Source organism: Ailuropoda melanoleuca, chromosome 1 (assembly GCF_002007445.2).
Source record: "Ailuropoda melanoleuca isolate Jingjing chromosome 1, ASM200744v2, whole genome shotgun sequence".
Taxonomy (NCBI): Eukaryota; Metazoa; Chordata; class Mammalia; order Carnivora; family Ursidae; genus Ailuropoda; species Ailuropoda melanoleuca.
This window is the reverse complement of record NC_048218.1, coordinates 94313422-94329992: the sequence shown is the minus strand read 5'-3', so window position 1 is coordinate 94329992 and position 16571 is coordinate 94313422. Positions and strand designations below refer to the sequence as shown.

General features: G+C 38.6%; 1 protein-coding gene across 1 annotated transcript in view; it reads right to left on the bottom strand.

The window, feature by feature from the left end:
- The window catches only part of WDR49 (WD repeat domain 49), a 135696-nt gene that overhangs the window by 24571 nt on the left and 94554 nt on the right, over nt 1-16571 (bottom strand). Inside the window, exons 13-16 of the mRNA XM_034663424.1 lie at nt 14984-15171; nt 13595-13792; nt 9802-9983; nt 1586-1695 (exon numbers count right to left, since the gene is read on the bottom strand). Of these exons, the coding sequence (XP_034519315.1) occupies nt 1586-1695; nt 9802-9983; nt 13595-13792; nt 14984-15171 (678 nt within the window). The remainder of the gene's footprint in view (nt 1-1585; nt 1696-9801; nt 9984-13594; nt 13793-14983; nt 15172-16571) is intronic.

Below are 16571 nucleotides of genomic sequence, written 5' to 3'. Positions count from 1 at the left end.
CGCTCCCGGAGCTCCCTTCTCAGCCTGCTGTCTCAAGCGTGCGGGTCCGCGGTCTGTCCGCTCCCCCTTGCAGGTGGCTACCGCTTCCCGGCGCCCTGACACGGCGGCTCCCTCCCCCTTCTGTTTAGCTTCCGATATCTGTGCGCGGTTTCACGGCTCCCCGCTTCGTACCTCGATACTCAGCGCTGGAGATGTTCATTTGTAGAGATCCAGATGTATCTTCCTGCGTCTCAGGCTGATTCCGTGGATATTCCTGCTGGTCTGGTACCTATCCAGCTCAACTCAGGGGACCGGCTGAAAAAGGTGTCCCCTACTCCTCCGCCATCTTAACCTCCCCCTCCAGAACGTACATTTCTAAGCTCCAGGTGATGTTCATGCTGCCGGCCACGGGGCATACTTTAAGAATCAACGTGTTGTGTCAAACCAAACGAGAAATCGTCATAACCTGTAAAGTATCATTATGCCCGTCTGCCAGATGAGGAAACTGAGGCTCAAGATACTTTAATAACTTGCCTGAATTTACCTATCTAGTAAATAGCAGACCTTGAACTTAAGCTCAAGTATGTTTCACTCCAAAGGTTGTGCTCCAAGGTATAATAGTAATAACAATAATAACAACATTAGTAATTAGTAATTATCTCAAGTTTCTATAATATGCCAGGCACTGTTACAAGTACTTTACACATATCATCTCATGTAATCCTGACAAAAAGCCTATGGAGTAGATTAGTTTATAAATGTGCATTGGATATTAAATAATGATGTACATTTTGGCAGCAAAATTTCAGTAGAAATTCTAAAAGTAATGTTATCTGCTCCATGAAACTATAGCTACCCCTTGGACATAAGTTTAAGCAAGATTGGCAGTGAGTGAAATATTTTCATATGATGGAGTTTTGGAAATTATTCTCACTATACTTCTGTTTTTTAAGATTTATTTATTTGAGAGAGAGAGAGAGAGAGAGAGAGAGTGTGTGTGTGTGTGTGTGTGTGTGGAGGGTAGAGGGAGAGAATCCTCAAGCAGACTCCCCACTGAGCCTGACTCAGGGCTGGATCTCATGACCCTGAGGTCGTGACCTGAGCTGAAACCGAGAGTCAACTGCTTAACCACGGAGCCACCCAGGTGCCCCTCTTACTACACTTCTAAACAACACCCTTCAGTATGAGAACAATTCTTTCATTTCAATTACTTTTTTTAATAATTCTTTTTCTGGTTAGCCCAAACTAAACTCATATTGGGCATCCTTAGAGCAAAGAGTTTTTATTCATTTTCATCTCTTATATATTTACGGAGAGAATTGACGTTCTGTGCCAACCCTATTTTGGAAACTATAATGGGCGCTTTATGTGTGCTTTCTGGCTTAGATCTTATACTCCTGCCATTCATATCCTGTGCAGTCTTGGACAAATCATTGATGTCTCTGAGCCTCACTTTCCTCCTTTGTTAAATAGAGATCACAGGATCTTACCTTCACATTTATTAAGGAATACCAGCATTCCTGGCCCACAGAGTAGCTATTTATCACATTCATACCAATCTATAAAATAATAACACTATAAAAATATGTCAAGAGTGATTACTTACTGGATGATTTTTGTATACCTTCACCACTGTAAAGGTTACTTGTTTTTTTCTTAAAAATATTTCTTTCCTTATATTTTATACCTAAATTTATGACTTCTGATGGTCTGACACTGGAAGAAAATAATACATGACAAAATAAAATATCAGCCACAAAGGACAAATCGGCACTTTCAGGCTTTAAATACATATCTTACTTTAACAAAAGAAAATAAAACAAACAAAAAAAAACCCAACCAGACAAATAAAAAGACCCTCTATATTGTGGGCCCAAGTGATGACATTTGTTTGTACTAATCAAGCCATATCTTTGAATAAAATGGCCGCTAGCCAGGTGATTATATAAAAGAGTAAGAGCCAGAGAGGCCAAGAGGCTAGTTAAGCAAAGATTCCCATAGCAACCGGAAGGTCAGAGAAAAAATTATGCAGGAGAAAATTTCACAGAAGCACACGCCATTCTTGCCCTGTGTATAAATTATATGGGCTAACCGGTGGTACATGTCAAAAACCTATCCAGTGTGAGGCCTGGATCTTCACTTACGGTATCCAAAATGCAAAAAAAAAAATTCAATATTTTTGAGGCTTTTCATATGAATCTATAGGAAAACTAGATTAGCTTGAATCCATGGAAAAAATGTTTTCAATAAAACACAGGGAGTGAAATCATTATTTAGTTGTACATAATTCCTGTCAGAAAACAGGAAATGGTCTCAACTATATTTAACACTCACTGTATAGACCTCTACCTCTACGGAGGCTAGCTGTGTTTCCCAAAATCCTTATTATTCTCTTGGAGGCCTCAGGTCAGTCAGAAAACACACCCATTTTTCACACAATTGCTGGGCTCTCCCTGATGCCTCCCTTCCTTGCATCTGTTAGCCCTCCTGTTGACTGCTCTCCCACCCCATTTTATTCTCATTTCTGCTGCCTCCTGAGTAGCTGGAGAACCTGGAGAGGTTTTCTATACTCTTCAGCCCCAATTTCCTGCTCTGCACAATGAGATTCTCACTGTGGTTTTGAAGGAGAGGAGATGGATGGCTGTTTGGCGATGTGTCTAATGAATAATGCTGTTCAATAAATGTTCATTTCCCTCCTTCCTTTCCCTCTGCTCTATTTGGACTGTATTTCCCAAACTCGAGAGTTTAAAATATCAATACAAGTGAAATTAAGTCTATGTATCTCAAAGTTAATATTGTATGCTATTTATATAGCTTTAAGTAGCAATTTATTGATTGCTTTTTTATACATAAATAAACTTTTCATTTTAGAGTTATTTTATATTTACAGAAAGGTTGTGAAGATAGCATAGCACAGAGTTCTGGTCTATCCCTCACCCAGCTGTCCCTATTGTTAACATAACATCTTACATTACCATTTATCACAACTAAGAAGCCAGTATTGGTACATGACTACTAACTAAACTCAATATTTTATTAGGATTTTCCTAATGTCCTCTTTTCTGTCCCAAGAAATCACATTATATTTAGCTTTCTGACTCCTTAGCTTCCTCTGGTTTCTGACAGTTTCTCAGACTTTCCTTGTTTTTTTATGACTTTGACAGTTTTGAAGAATACTTTTCAGATATTTTTGTAGAATGCCCTTCAATTTGGGTTTATCTGATGTTTTTCTTAGGGTTAGATGGGGGGTTACGGGTTGTTGGGAGGAAGTCAACGGAGATGAAGTGCTATTCTCATTACATCTTATCAAGGGTACATGCTATCAACCTGCCTTATCCCTGTTGATGTTAACCTTACCATTGGCCAAGGTTATGTTTGCCAAGCTTCTGCCCTGTAAAGTTACTTTTCCCTTCCTTTCCATATACTACCCTCCAGAAGCAAGTTTTCAAGCCTATGCTTGGGGCGGGGGGATGGTAATGGGAGTTAAGTTCTATTTCCTTGATTGGGTGAAGTATCCACATAAATTATTTGGAATTATAGATTTTTTTTTAAAAGGGAATATTTGGCATCCAAAGACTGAAGCAGGTGGCATTTTTTCCCCCAAAGCACACTGGAATGCTTCCCTCACAATGTGCAATCCCTCGGGAATCAGAACATATTATTTAGCCACTTTCTGGGCTTGGAAAACCACAACAATGGCATCCTTAGAGAGTCATTTTAAGATAGTAAGAGAATCTGTAACAATAAGATGTTGGTGGTAGGTACAGGAAGGGTAGAGTGTAGTACAGTTATGCCTTCTAGTCATTAGGTTAATACTATTTCCCCCCCAGAAAAGTATTACTGTTTTAAACTGAGGTACAAACTGTTGAGGGAGGCCAAGTAGGGAGGTCTAACTTTGGACTAGATAACAACAGACTTTTATTTTCCCAAGTCACTCTAACCTCTTTCCTGCTTTTAGGCTATTTGCTTTCTGGCTCTCTCATTCAGTGATACTAAAATCACTTTGCCTATCTCCACTAAAGAGTTAAATCCACAGAGGGAAAGGGGTAGGCATAAGGTGGGAAAGACTATCCTGGGAATCACACTAAATTGTACTACTGAGATCTCAGACTGCCACAGAAGGACAGCCATAGTCACAAAGCTCTAACCTCAGGGCAGTTCTATGAACCACTAGATAGCAGTATCAACTTCATATGCAAAGCCTAACTTATTGCTTCCTTTCCATAGATATGTGACATTTGGGGAAATGGTTACTATGAAAACGCACACACAACTGGAAAGAGGTGAATATTCCCCAAATTCCAATGTTCCTAATGGATAAAGATAAAAGTGCAGAAAAAATTCCCCAAATTCCAATATTCCTAATGGATGAAGATAAAAATTCCAATATTCCTAATGGATGAAGATAAAAATGCATTAGAGTTAAAACTTTGCAAAAAGGTCTTATATGGTGATGCCAGCAGAGGACCTACTATGGGCTCTGGCAGCCTTGCCATCAATTCTATGAGAAAGAAAGGCTCTAACTGATCTCCCATCTCTTGGTTCAGGATATAGGAGGAGGGAAGAATGACATGTGACAAGTCCCCAAGTGCCCTACCAGGCATTAAAGGAAAGCGAAAGCGGCTGAAGTAGTGGCTTATGCACAGCAGGTATCTGACAAAATGTTTGATCACTTGACTCAGAAACCAATAACTTTTCCATATTGTCACATGATGCTTGTTGGGTGGGCAGTATGGAGTGGTGACAAAGTGCACTGGCTCTGGAGCCAGAAGGCCTGCTTTGGGATCTCTGGTTTATCTCTTGCTGGTGGGCTGACATTGGGCAAATCGTTTAACTTCTTTCTGCCTTGCTCTCCTAGTCATGAGAAGGGGATGTTAATTATAACCATCGCCAAAGATTACAGGGACAATTAAATGAGATAAACACGTAAAGACCTTTGAGCCTGGAATATGGTAGGAGCTCAGTAAGTACTGCCTACTATCACTTTAAGCAAGAATAAGAAAATATTTCCCAAAGTAGGGAGTTCCATCATCCTCTATGGCCAGCCCTAATACTCTTGGGAACTATCAGAATGAGGAGATGAAAAATGAGATGTGGTACTTTCAAAAATAATAACTTGCTGTACTAGTATTTTTAAGACTTAAACTTTAAAAATTGAGTAGACTTTCATTTGCTTTCATTTGTTATACATGGGCAAAAGATGATTATTGCCACAGATTGTTGGCAAAAGTAGACTGTCAATCCTCCAAGCATTTTATGTCATAAAAGGCCTAATTTAAAATGTGATTTTAATGTTTTGTGTATTTTTTCTTATATAGCTGTCCATAAATTTTCTAATTTAATTTCTCACAGAAGATCTACGGGCAGGATAATTAGGTAATCAACAGCATATAAATAATATTAAATATCAATTCCCTCCTAACCATAATAAGGAATTTAGAACAGCATAATAATATCTCATGTCTAAGAAACATCAATTTTAAGGGTGCCTTCTGTCTTATACAAACTTACTGAGAAATTAATGGAAATTTCTATTTCATTTCTCATCTGATTCTTTTATCCTGGTGTCTGATCATTAACCCTTTCCCCACTTTTGAAATGGCAGCCAAAGTGAAAAGTGTCAGATAACAGAAGGTAGAGTAGACTTGCTCTTTGTTGCCCCAGAATAAGAATGAAGATCAATGAGAGAAAGTTCAACACACAGATAGATTTGACTTAACATGAGAGTCATTCCACAATAAAGACTGGTTCAATAACAGAGAAGGCCATCTTTAAGATGGTGAGTGCATCCCATAGGAATTATTGAAGAAGAGTCTGGGATGTGCTTCTCTGAAGGACGTGACAGGAATTGGTTGAGTCTAATAACCTCTTTCAAGTTCATTATTAAATTGTTAAAGGTTAATAAACATGGGGGAAAAAAGATCACTCTCACAAATAATTAAAAAATTCAACTGAAAACAATGATGAGATACCACAGCAACAGTTTTAGGACAATGACAACATCCAGTGCTGGTTCCGAGGCAGCAGTTTCTATGCACTGCTGGTGGGGGAACAGCAACTTAGCAAGAAGACCCAAAGGCCTTTGAAACTTGGGACTCGGCAACTTCATTTTGAAGAATTTATTCTCATGATGAATGCCGTTGGGTCTTCTAACATGTATGCATGAAGGCGTTTAAGAAATCTTTTCCCAGGTAACATCTGTAAACAGTCTGAATGTTCGAAAGAAAGGAAATGGTTACAAAACTCCTAAGTTCCTCCGGTGTCAGTAGAGATGTGGATGTCTGTGGCCACTCCTGTTAATTCACACAGAAATGGACTCCCTGTGTATTTTTTGAATGAAAAAACAGGTTATAACCTATATATGCGAGGCTTTGTTTTCATAAGATGTACATTGTTTATTTGCTTATTTGCCTGGTACTGGCAATGCCTAAGGGTCAGCACCAGTTTTGCAACAGGTGATTTTTCATCTTTTTCCTTCTTCCTTGTTTGTACATCCAAAACTTCTCCTAAAGAACATGTACTATTTTTGCAGTAAAGAAATACTCTAAAGTTATATTGTCTGAGTTATTCATTTCATCTATATCTTTTCCAGATAAGAATAATTTCGAATGAGCCTAGAAGTCAAACATTGCTATAAATGAAGAAAAATGCATATCCATGGTTTGTTTTTTTTTGTTTTGTTTTTTTACCTATTTTACCCTTTCATTTATTTCTTCCTTTTTTTTTCACTTTTGCAGAATCTTAGAAAGGAGGAAATCCGTTTCTCTTTATCAACTGCTAACTTTGCATTAGGACTTTCTACTACTCTCTTAAATTCTATATTCATTTCATCTCCCCGGGACTTAAATTGAAAATGACATTTTACCACCTACCCACTTCTCACACATAATATTGTATGATACCTTAAGCGCTATGGAAACCTGTTATTTATGTATAAGCCAGAAGATAATATATGCCAAGATTTTTATCCTGGAGAGAGGATCTTAGGAGTAAAGATGAGAATATAGCTTTAAAGCATTTGATTTTTCCCTTTATTTTTCCTGCTTCTTCTATGTTCTATTGGCTTTTCCTTTTTGCATCTCCATCTTTCTTACTGTTTTGCCTCCCTCTGAACATATTCCCACCTGCACACAGACTCACCAGCTGTGCTTTTCTCTCTTTAGTTCCCTTAAATTCTTTCACGTATTTTTAAAAATATTTTTCCAAATGGACCGAAACTGGCAAGATTCCCTCCTTGTATTTACTAATCTGATTAGGAATAGGGCACATCCTTGAGAATAATATTCTCTTAAGGAGAAAATCATCAGTAGTCTCTTCAGTATTGGATGGAGGCCACGGAGGACATTTTCCGACTGATAATTACATTGCACTGGTATGTTTTCCACAGAGGATCCCTGGTCGTGTTCCTAGGAAAAGTGAAGGATGTACCTGGCAAGCCAATTCTGAGAATACGTTTTTCACCTTTTTCTCTCAATTAGTTCAATAATTCCAAAGTGACACTATTCTGTACTATCAGCTTACTATAAAGTCCTAAAATTATTTCAATTCAGTCATCTGAATTAGATAAAGCAGAAATTTTAAAGATCACAGGCATTTTTTGATGTATTGTTGTTTGAAAAGATGCAGTGTAATAGAGGCAACTTAGCTTCTTACTGCTGGAAATTTCAAAGGAAAAGCTGATTTAAAAAAAAATAATTGAGTGTGTCATAAGGAACAGGAAATTAGTATATTAGCTGAAATACTTTTAAATGAGAATGTGTGATGATACTTGCCTTCGTTCTGCTAGGAGCATGACAGGAAGAGAAACAACGCTCGATCTGTGTTACCCTGGGGTAACTTCAGTTCCTCATCTGTAAAATTGAGTTGGGTGGCTGGGTGGGGGCCGTTTCTCGTGTCTAAAATCTTTTCATTCCCAGCATTCTATTATTGTACAGGATTGGTCATGCTATCTTTCTAAATTGAAAAGATCCTTCTGCCTGAAAGTAAAATGCCACTTGACATTTCAGCAAGCCATAATTCAAGGAAATGGAAGAACAAATACCAAAGTGTAATTTACTGTAACAGGATGTTTAAAGGGGGATTTTTTTTTTTTCTTCTATCTCCCTGTCTGCAGAGGTCCAAAAAGTCTGAAAGCAAAATAATTCATTAATTAAGAGACAAAAGGTATTCTGATATTTCGGAGTAAGGTGCTAGATTCTTTGTGCAGGACAAGGAGATAGCTTTACAACGAACCTGCCAACACCCAGGCCTGCCAGCACTCCACGATACAAACAGACCAAAGATGCGGTAAGAGAGGAGAGAGATGTAGGTATGCATTTAGCCCCACCGGCCTGGGAGAGGAAGGAAGCTTCCCCTTCAGTTCTAGCTTCTTCTTGCATGCACCAGTCAGAGTTTAGTGTATGCCCCATGGGGGTAACCATTAGAGGGACAGAATGGATCAGTGACTCATCAATACCTGAAAAAGTCTACAGGCAAAAAGCTGTGACTGGAGCTACTGTGTGAGTAGGGCAAGAAGGGGCAACCAGGCAGCAGCTGGTGTGGTAAGAATGTGTGAGCTTCCTATGGGCCAAGCTGAAGTTGACTCAGGAGAAGTTGTACAAGAGGGGGGCCTGCTGTTGTGAGAGACTGTAACGGAAACTCACTGGATATGTATCACCATAGGTAACCCCAGTTAGTGGGGTTGAGCCACAGGAGATTGGCCAAAGGGTACATCAGTTTAGAAATGGGCAACACAGAGGTCCCTGAGTGTAGTCATGAGAGAAACTTCCGTCAACCTCCTTAATGTAAACCATGCACTTTAGCTATTCATAAAGTATCAATATTAGTTCATGAATCGTAACAGATACACCACACTAATGGGAGACACTGTGTGGGACGGGAGTAGGGTATGTACTTTCTCTGTACTTTCTGTGCAATTTTTCTATAAACCCCCACAAGTAATATTATGCACATGGTAAAAAAAATTTCATTTGTATCGGAGAAAATACAATGAATAAAATCATCCTCTCTAAAACAATAGTTGTTGAGTATGAAAGATGAAATTATGAGAGGGGTGCCTGGGTAGCTCAATCAGGTAAATGTAAGACTCTTGATTTCAGCTCAGTTGAGGATCTCAGTGTCCTGGGGTTGACCCAGGTGGGGCTCCGTGCTCAGTGCAGAGTCTGCTTGTCCCTCCCCTCCACCCCACTCCTCACTTGCACCCCCTCCTCAAATAAATAAATAAATAAATAAATAAATAAATAAATAAATATCTTTTACAATATTATGAGAGCATGGGTTAATGAAAAGAAATAACTGAAACTGCCTGACATTAGAGAGTAAGAGGAAGAGAAGAATGGGATCTAGCAGAATCAGGTGAAGAGAAGAAAGGGCTTCATTTACAATGAAGAAAAGGTGAGGAGTTCAAAGAAGAGTCATGTCTAATATCAAAGTTAAGCTCTTTGAACTTTTGCCATATAAACCCCTGTGCACCCTACCAAAACCAGGAGTAAATCTGACATATATTTTGAGATAGATAGATAGATACATACATACATACATACATACATACACATATATAGTATATTGTTTTTGAGGAAAGGGGCTAATTTGCACAATTAGGTTGATGATGGAGCAGAAACAGAAAACTAGAAGATCCTGAATACAAATGAAGAATTCAATGGAAGCAAGAAATTGAACTAGATATAATAACCCTGAGAATATGAATTCTCCTTCCACCACACACACCCTGGAAGTAGTCACTGCATGTTCCACAAGCACAGGAGGAAGTTTGGGCTTATCTTGACTCCAGCTGGCATCCAGGGAACATTTAAAACTACTTACTTGTACCTGGTTTCATCTTTGTTTTTCTTATCAAGTAGAGAATGTTCTGGTAGGTCTAAACATGATTCCTCCTTAGGAAGTAAAGAAATTTCCCTTACACTTTCTTCTTGAATCTCACTTTTCATTAAGTTAGTATCTCTTTTAGGAAGGGAAAAACAATTTTCAGTCTGCCAATGCTTTGCCTGAAAAAAGAGACTTATTTTATTTTCGTGACATTTATTTTCTCTGAACATTTATGTGCTACACTACTAACTAAAGTCCTGGGTACACACACAAAAATAAATGAAACATGGTTCTTCAAAGACCTTACAGTTTTATAAGGGAGATGAGACATTTGTATGTAACTTTAATAAAGGTAGAAAGTAGTAAGTGTCATAAGAAACCCAGATTCTCTGAAAAGATAATGAACTTCAAAAAATTGATATTCCCACTTTAAAATCTTGAATAACAAGAAGTATATTTACTAGAAACAAAACTTCTGCTGAATGATAATCAGTTAATTTTTCATACAACTACTTTCTTTGCATCTAACTTCCTTAAAAAGTCTCAAAAAACAATCAAATCATTGAGCATTTTTCACTGACAATATGTGTTACATAATAGTTTTCACAAAACTTGACTACAATTCTTAATATCTAGCAGAAGCTCTCATTGGCATTTTGTTTTATATTTGAAATACAGAACCAACGTCCTTGTCTAATGTCAATTCCCATCATATACACAGGAATGGATGAGGGAATACAGCCTGTCTGATATGAGGGAGTTAGACATGCCTAGGATATCTGACTGGCCTACAAACTGCTAATCTTGTCAGAAGGAATTACAGAGGAAAATGCCTACAGGAGCTGGGAAGATCAAGTCAACGAATGAACCAAGCCTCCTATAAGGTGATAAATAGTAAATGAATTTCAGCCCCAGCCTTCGCTGGCAATAGGGAAAGGTGGGGACTACAGTGAATTAGAATCCATTTTATAGTTACTCTCAGGGACTGACGTGTTCTTTTTCAAGAGAAGCAGGAAATCTGGATCTTATATGAAATCCTTAATGTTTAAATATCGGCAACTAAGTCAAATTTTAAACATTGGGTGAATAAGCACAACCCACAACACGGGCCCCCAGAGGACCAGGAGGAGAGGTGCCAGTGAGCACACTCTGCCCAATGCGACTGTGGTTAGTGTGTAAGGAGGAGCCCTGAACACGTGCACGCATCACCTAATTTCACCTAATTTCTTTCGCTAGCACGATCATCTGACAGTTTCCTGGGACAAGGATGTCTGCGTGGATAAATCACCCCCAACCCCATTTTTCCAACTCCAGAAATAGACGTACCACACGCTAACTTTTAAAAAAATCGAACTTGAAAACCAACCTCAGATCCGTAGCTATGTTATAAAAATTATTTACACTTATTTAAAAAATAACTTCATTCATGAAATATATTGAATCACATGGCACTACATTTTAAATACTTTAACCTGACTGCATGTGATTAGAAAATTAAGTCTTAATGTAGGGAATTAAAATACATTATTGCCTTTCCTCCTGTTTTTATAGCTGCCAGACAAGAATTAATTCAACTAAAGGACAAATACAACATTCAAATGTAAAGCGAAAGTCACGACACTGTACACATCAAGTTTGTTTAGCAAAAATTGTTCTGATCCGAATTATGTTTACTAATTGTGCCTCTTCTCCTTCTTATCTATGTATTACCATCTGCCTTCCATATCCTTCTGTTCTTTCTCTAAAAGAGCGTCTCTTCTTATACACCATGAGAAGGACATTCACTGCCGCTATTTTCCAGTATCTACTAATATATTCTCTTCCCTTCCCCCTCCTCTCCCTTCCCCTCACCCCAACCCCACCTGTGGGACCAGCAGCACCTACATTCAAGGCAGCTCGATCAAAGTGAGTCCTTGGCGGGGGGGGGGGGGGGGGGAGAATATCAAGCAGAAAAAACTAGAAAACCCAGCTGTCCCCAGGTTTGCCAGCCTTTACTCTCTAAGACTATTCCAGCTCTGGGAGCTCTTTTTCCTGTCTTGAACATAAGGGGAAAAAACCAAACTATTTTCACGCAGGCTTTTTAAGGCTAAAATCCTTCAAAATACAAAGACTTTACAAAACAACTAAGGACAAATATCAAAGGCATAAAAATGAACAGTTTTACTAGCACACGCTTCTTAGTTAAAATAAAATTTAGCAGCAGCTACTGTTTGGTGGGCACAATATGGCACCCACACCTAGAATGCTGCTATTTCTTGCTTCAGCTGCCTCTAAGGAACTTACCCTCCAGATGTCACCCACTTGATGATGCTCTGTTTCTTTATCTGTCATTCTAACCTCCACTTCAACTCCCCAGAGCCCATGAGGCATGGCCCTACAGCAATTCAGCATTACACTAACTTCTTCCCTTACAGAAGCATCTTTCCAACTCATTTTGTGCTCAGAATGCCAGCTGCGGTCCTCTGCCTCATTCACCACACACGTACACCTACACCTATGTGAGTTACCACTCAGAGGCTCTTTTTCCCGACTGAGAAAAGTCTAGCACTTGCCTTATTTACAGAGCAGAAGAGACTGTACAGCTCCTGAGTGCTACCTTGAGAGGCCCGTATTACCCAGCCAAACATGAGCCCACCACCCCAGATTATTTTCTGATTTATCATTGCCCTTTGCGTCCCGTAGGGTTGTATAAAATTATTTCAGGACAGGTTGACATCATCAAAACAATTCACAAATAGAGCAACAACACTTTGTCTTCCAACATGAAGATAGCTGCTGTGTTCTCATGGCCTGAATGGCAATGGAGTCCTCCAAGTAGAACCAAGTCAACCAGTCAGACCAAAATTGAGGTTTCAGCCCAACCTCACGCCACCAATCTGATCTCATGCCACCATGCCTCCACAGTAGTGGCTGAAACAGATCAAACTGATATTTTGTCCTTCAGATCACAAAGGGAACAAGAACAGAGTTCCCATGAAAACAAATGGAAAAAATAAAATAAATGTGAGATCATGAATATTTTTCTTTCTATCATGTCCCCTACTTCCATTTCTCTTAATAGACAGGTATAAATGGGAACTTAGTCAGTGGGAGGAAGGGTTAAAAGCGTGAGCTCTGAAATGAGCCAGCTTGAGTTAAAAACCAAACTCTCCTATGTATTAGCCTCTGTGAGCTCCGGAGATTGATTCAAACTTTCTGTGCCTCTGTTTCCCATTTGTAAAATGGGAATAATGATGAGCTCCTCCCTCATGGGATGAGGAATTGTGATTACATGAGATAATTCATGTGGAGACCATAGAACAGGGCCCTAGCCATACAGGAAAAATTCAGCAAATGTTAGCTGTTGTTATTTGGGCAGGAGTAAATCAGACAATGAACAGGAAGTTTTTTGTTTTTTTTTCTAAAATTTTCTATATTTGATTATTACTTGACAGTCATTATCCTCTACCTGTTTAAGAATAACGTGGTAATTTTATCCACACTGTGTTTTTTTACTAGCTGTTGAAATTGAAGGAGTTTTAAAGGAGAAATTTTTCTCAGGAATCCTGAGGCATTTTGAGCTGCACAGAGCTGCCATCTTCCCATGTCTCCAGAGTCTTCCACTTGATGGAACTGTCATGGTTAATGGTAAACAGGACAACAGACACCTGGAGCTATAGCTCCAGAAATGGGAGTCAGTTCTTTCATGACTGATGAACATTAACAGCTGACGAGATTCAAATAGAAGTCAGCCCAAGTTCATACTAAATGTCAAGTAAATACTAGAATAATAAAGAAGCAATATTTCTACCTGACCAAAGATCCAGACAGGAGCACCGTAGACGTCAGTCACACAAATGCTGCAGTCCGCAGACGAGGAGATAATCAGTAAGCGGCCACTGGGCTGACACATTGCTAAGGAACTTATCTGGTCTTCATGAGGGCGGAATGATCGTATCAGAGGTGGGGCCTGGGTGATTTTGCTCTTACTGGAATTAAGACAGTACTCCTGAATGAAAAGAAATGCCAGCGTTCTAAAAAGTCCAAATATTAAATTATTGAGGTGAAATAACACTTTTTCTTAAAATGTCTGTTACGGAAATGAAAAAAAGGTACATTCGGGAACAATATTCTGTTCTCCAAATGCAAAAGAATAGTTCATGATAGCAGAGTTTAGAAAAATCGTATTAAGTGTCAAAAAAAGGTTTCTAACTGATTTGCCTAACTCAAGAAGCAGAACGAAAGGAAGAGGGGAGGGGAAGAATGAAAAGCAGAAAGAATGAACAGTAAAGTCTATTATTTGAGAGAGATGAATTTTATCATGTGTAGAGAGCTGCATATTTCACAATTTTATAAGATTATTAGGAAATTGAGCAGGTAGTCACCACACAAAAGTCCCAGACTAATTCAGGATGATAATAATGTTGGATGAAGGGCCAGTGCTCTGTTTAAATTAGGTTTATAGTCTCATCTCAAATAAGGAAGATCCTAATTATTTATGCTCAGACGATGCTGCAATACCTTACTGAGAACACTGCATTTCTAAATTCGGTGAATGACTTTGACTTGATTACACATACATACATATACGTGTTATATGTATGCATATATGTGTATATATATGTATTTATTGAGAAGGGGAGAGAGCAGGAGTGTAAGTGGAGAGATGGGCAGAGGGAGAGGGAGAATCTCAAGCAGACTACCCACTGAGCGTGGAGCCTGACAATGTGGGGCTGGATCTCACTACCCATGAGATCATGACATGAGCTGAACCCCAGAGTCGGCTGCTCAACTGACTAAGCCACCTAGGCACCCCTGACTTGAGATTTTCATATTGAGAACAATCTGTTTTTCTCCATAAATTATTTAAGAGATGTCTCTGCCCAATACATGTAGGTATTTTCTTTAAAATACTCGAGTGGGGGCGCCTGGGTGGCACAGCGGTTAAGCGTCTGCCTTCGGCTCAGGNGCTCCTCCGCTATGAGCCTGCTTCTTCCTCTCCCACTCCCCCTGCTTGTGTTCCCTCTCTCGCTGGCTGTCTCTATCTCTGTCAAATAAATAAATAAATAAAATCTTTAAAAAAAAATACTCAAGTGATCATGTCTTCCCTTATCTAGGAGATAGATAAGAAAAGATTCATAGTTGTCTGCAACACAAGGAAATCAAAGTTAATAAAGAGATGAGAATACTTTCAATTTACTTCTATAACCCAGATCTTCAGCTGTCCATCCAGATCTCCTGTGGCGAGGTATCGGTTTGACTTATCAGTAGACATAATAATGGAACCAACTCCACCAGGAGCCGAGAATTCGGCCAGAAGTTGCCTCTTAAATGTATTCCAGAATCTGACAAACCCAGATCCTCCACACGACACCAGGTCAGCTCCTCCTAACGTGTAAGACAACACTTAATTAGGAAAATGTGACAACAAAGACCAGAGAAAAATGTCCTCAGTGGCTTGCCGTGTCTAAAGCATAAGGATATCAGAGACCTAGGTAGCCCTGATACCAATTTCCAGCACTTTGACTCTCTCAAATATAAAATGGAGATAATGCTATGATAACCTTACTAGTTTGTGTTGAGTATAAAATGAGATTGGAAATGCAAGATGTTCCATTACATTGAATTCCCTGTCCTTCATTATTTCAATATAATTGGGGTTTTAAAGTTAGATAGAATTAATTTGTTGCTCCAAATAAACTTATAAAGTATTAATTTCAGTATTATGATGATATTCTAATTACAAAAACCCATCTTTCTTAATAACCCATTGGACACATATACCAAAGAAGTAAAATTCCTCCTGCATGGAGCTGGGTTCATATATGTGGTTATAGCAGCATAGCTTTTAATTTCTCTATGTAGCATCACGCTTAGGATTCTATTTATGAGCTTGTTTTTAGTTTTTCATCAAGAATTCATTGAGAGCCCTTATGGAACACTTTTTTGGTTCATAGGCCTAGAACTTACCTTTTCATTTTCTATTTTTACATGCTTTGTAGAAGCACTCTACCTAAATTATCCTTTTGAGACCAAGCTCCTATTACTATTTGATAAATCTCTAGATGACTTTCAATTTACTTCACAAATGTACTGCCGATTAACAACCATATCTGTTTAAGGTAGAAATAATGGCTTGTAGCCGCTTCAGTGGAAACAATTTGGGAATACTGATAACATTAAGAAGAATTAGTGTTGAGGAAATGAGAGCAATTTCAGGATAATAGTTCATTTTGTGAGATGAAGGGAGTTCTAGAAAATAGAAAGTTTTAGAATCTAACCGTTTCAAAGTTTTAATGTTGGAAATTTTTATACAAAAATCATGCGCATCTTCTATGTGCAAATTGAAAGTGGGAAAGTAAATATGGAAAACGCAGTTCGGGTATTTTTTTTTCACACATATAACACCTATATGTCTAGACTGTTCATATTAAGAAAAAATACTTTTAAAACACATTTTTTTCGATAAAAGGTAAAACAATATGCCTTATTATCAAAAGCAGATTTTTATTTGGGGAAGATACAGGCAGTGTCATGCTAACTTGGCCATTGAAAACAAGGCAGAAATTAAGCAAATGGTTATTTCATCTACATAATATCAAGTGGCTACAGTAAGTGATCTGGTGGCACCAGTCTTGGCATACATGCAGCTGAAGCACTAACCAGGACTCTGACTTACTCTGGAAAGCATGCATAACAGGTGACGATANAGAAAGAAAGAAAGAAAGAAAGAAAGAAAGAAAGAAAGAAAGAAAGAAAGAAAGAAAAGGGGCTCTCTTGATCTGGGA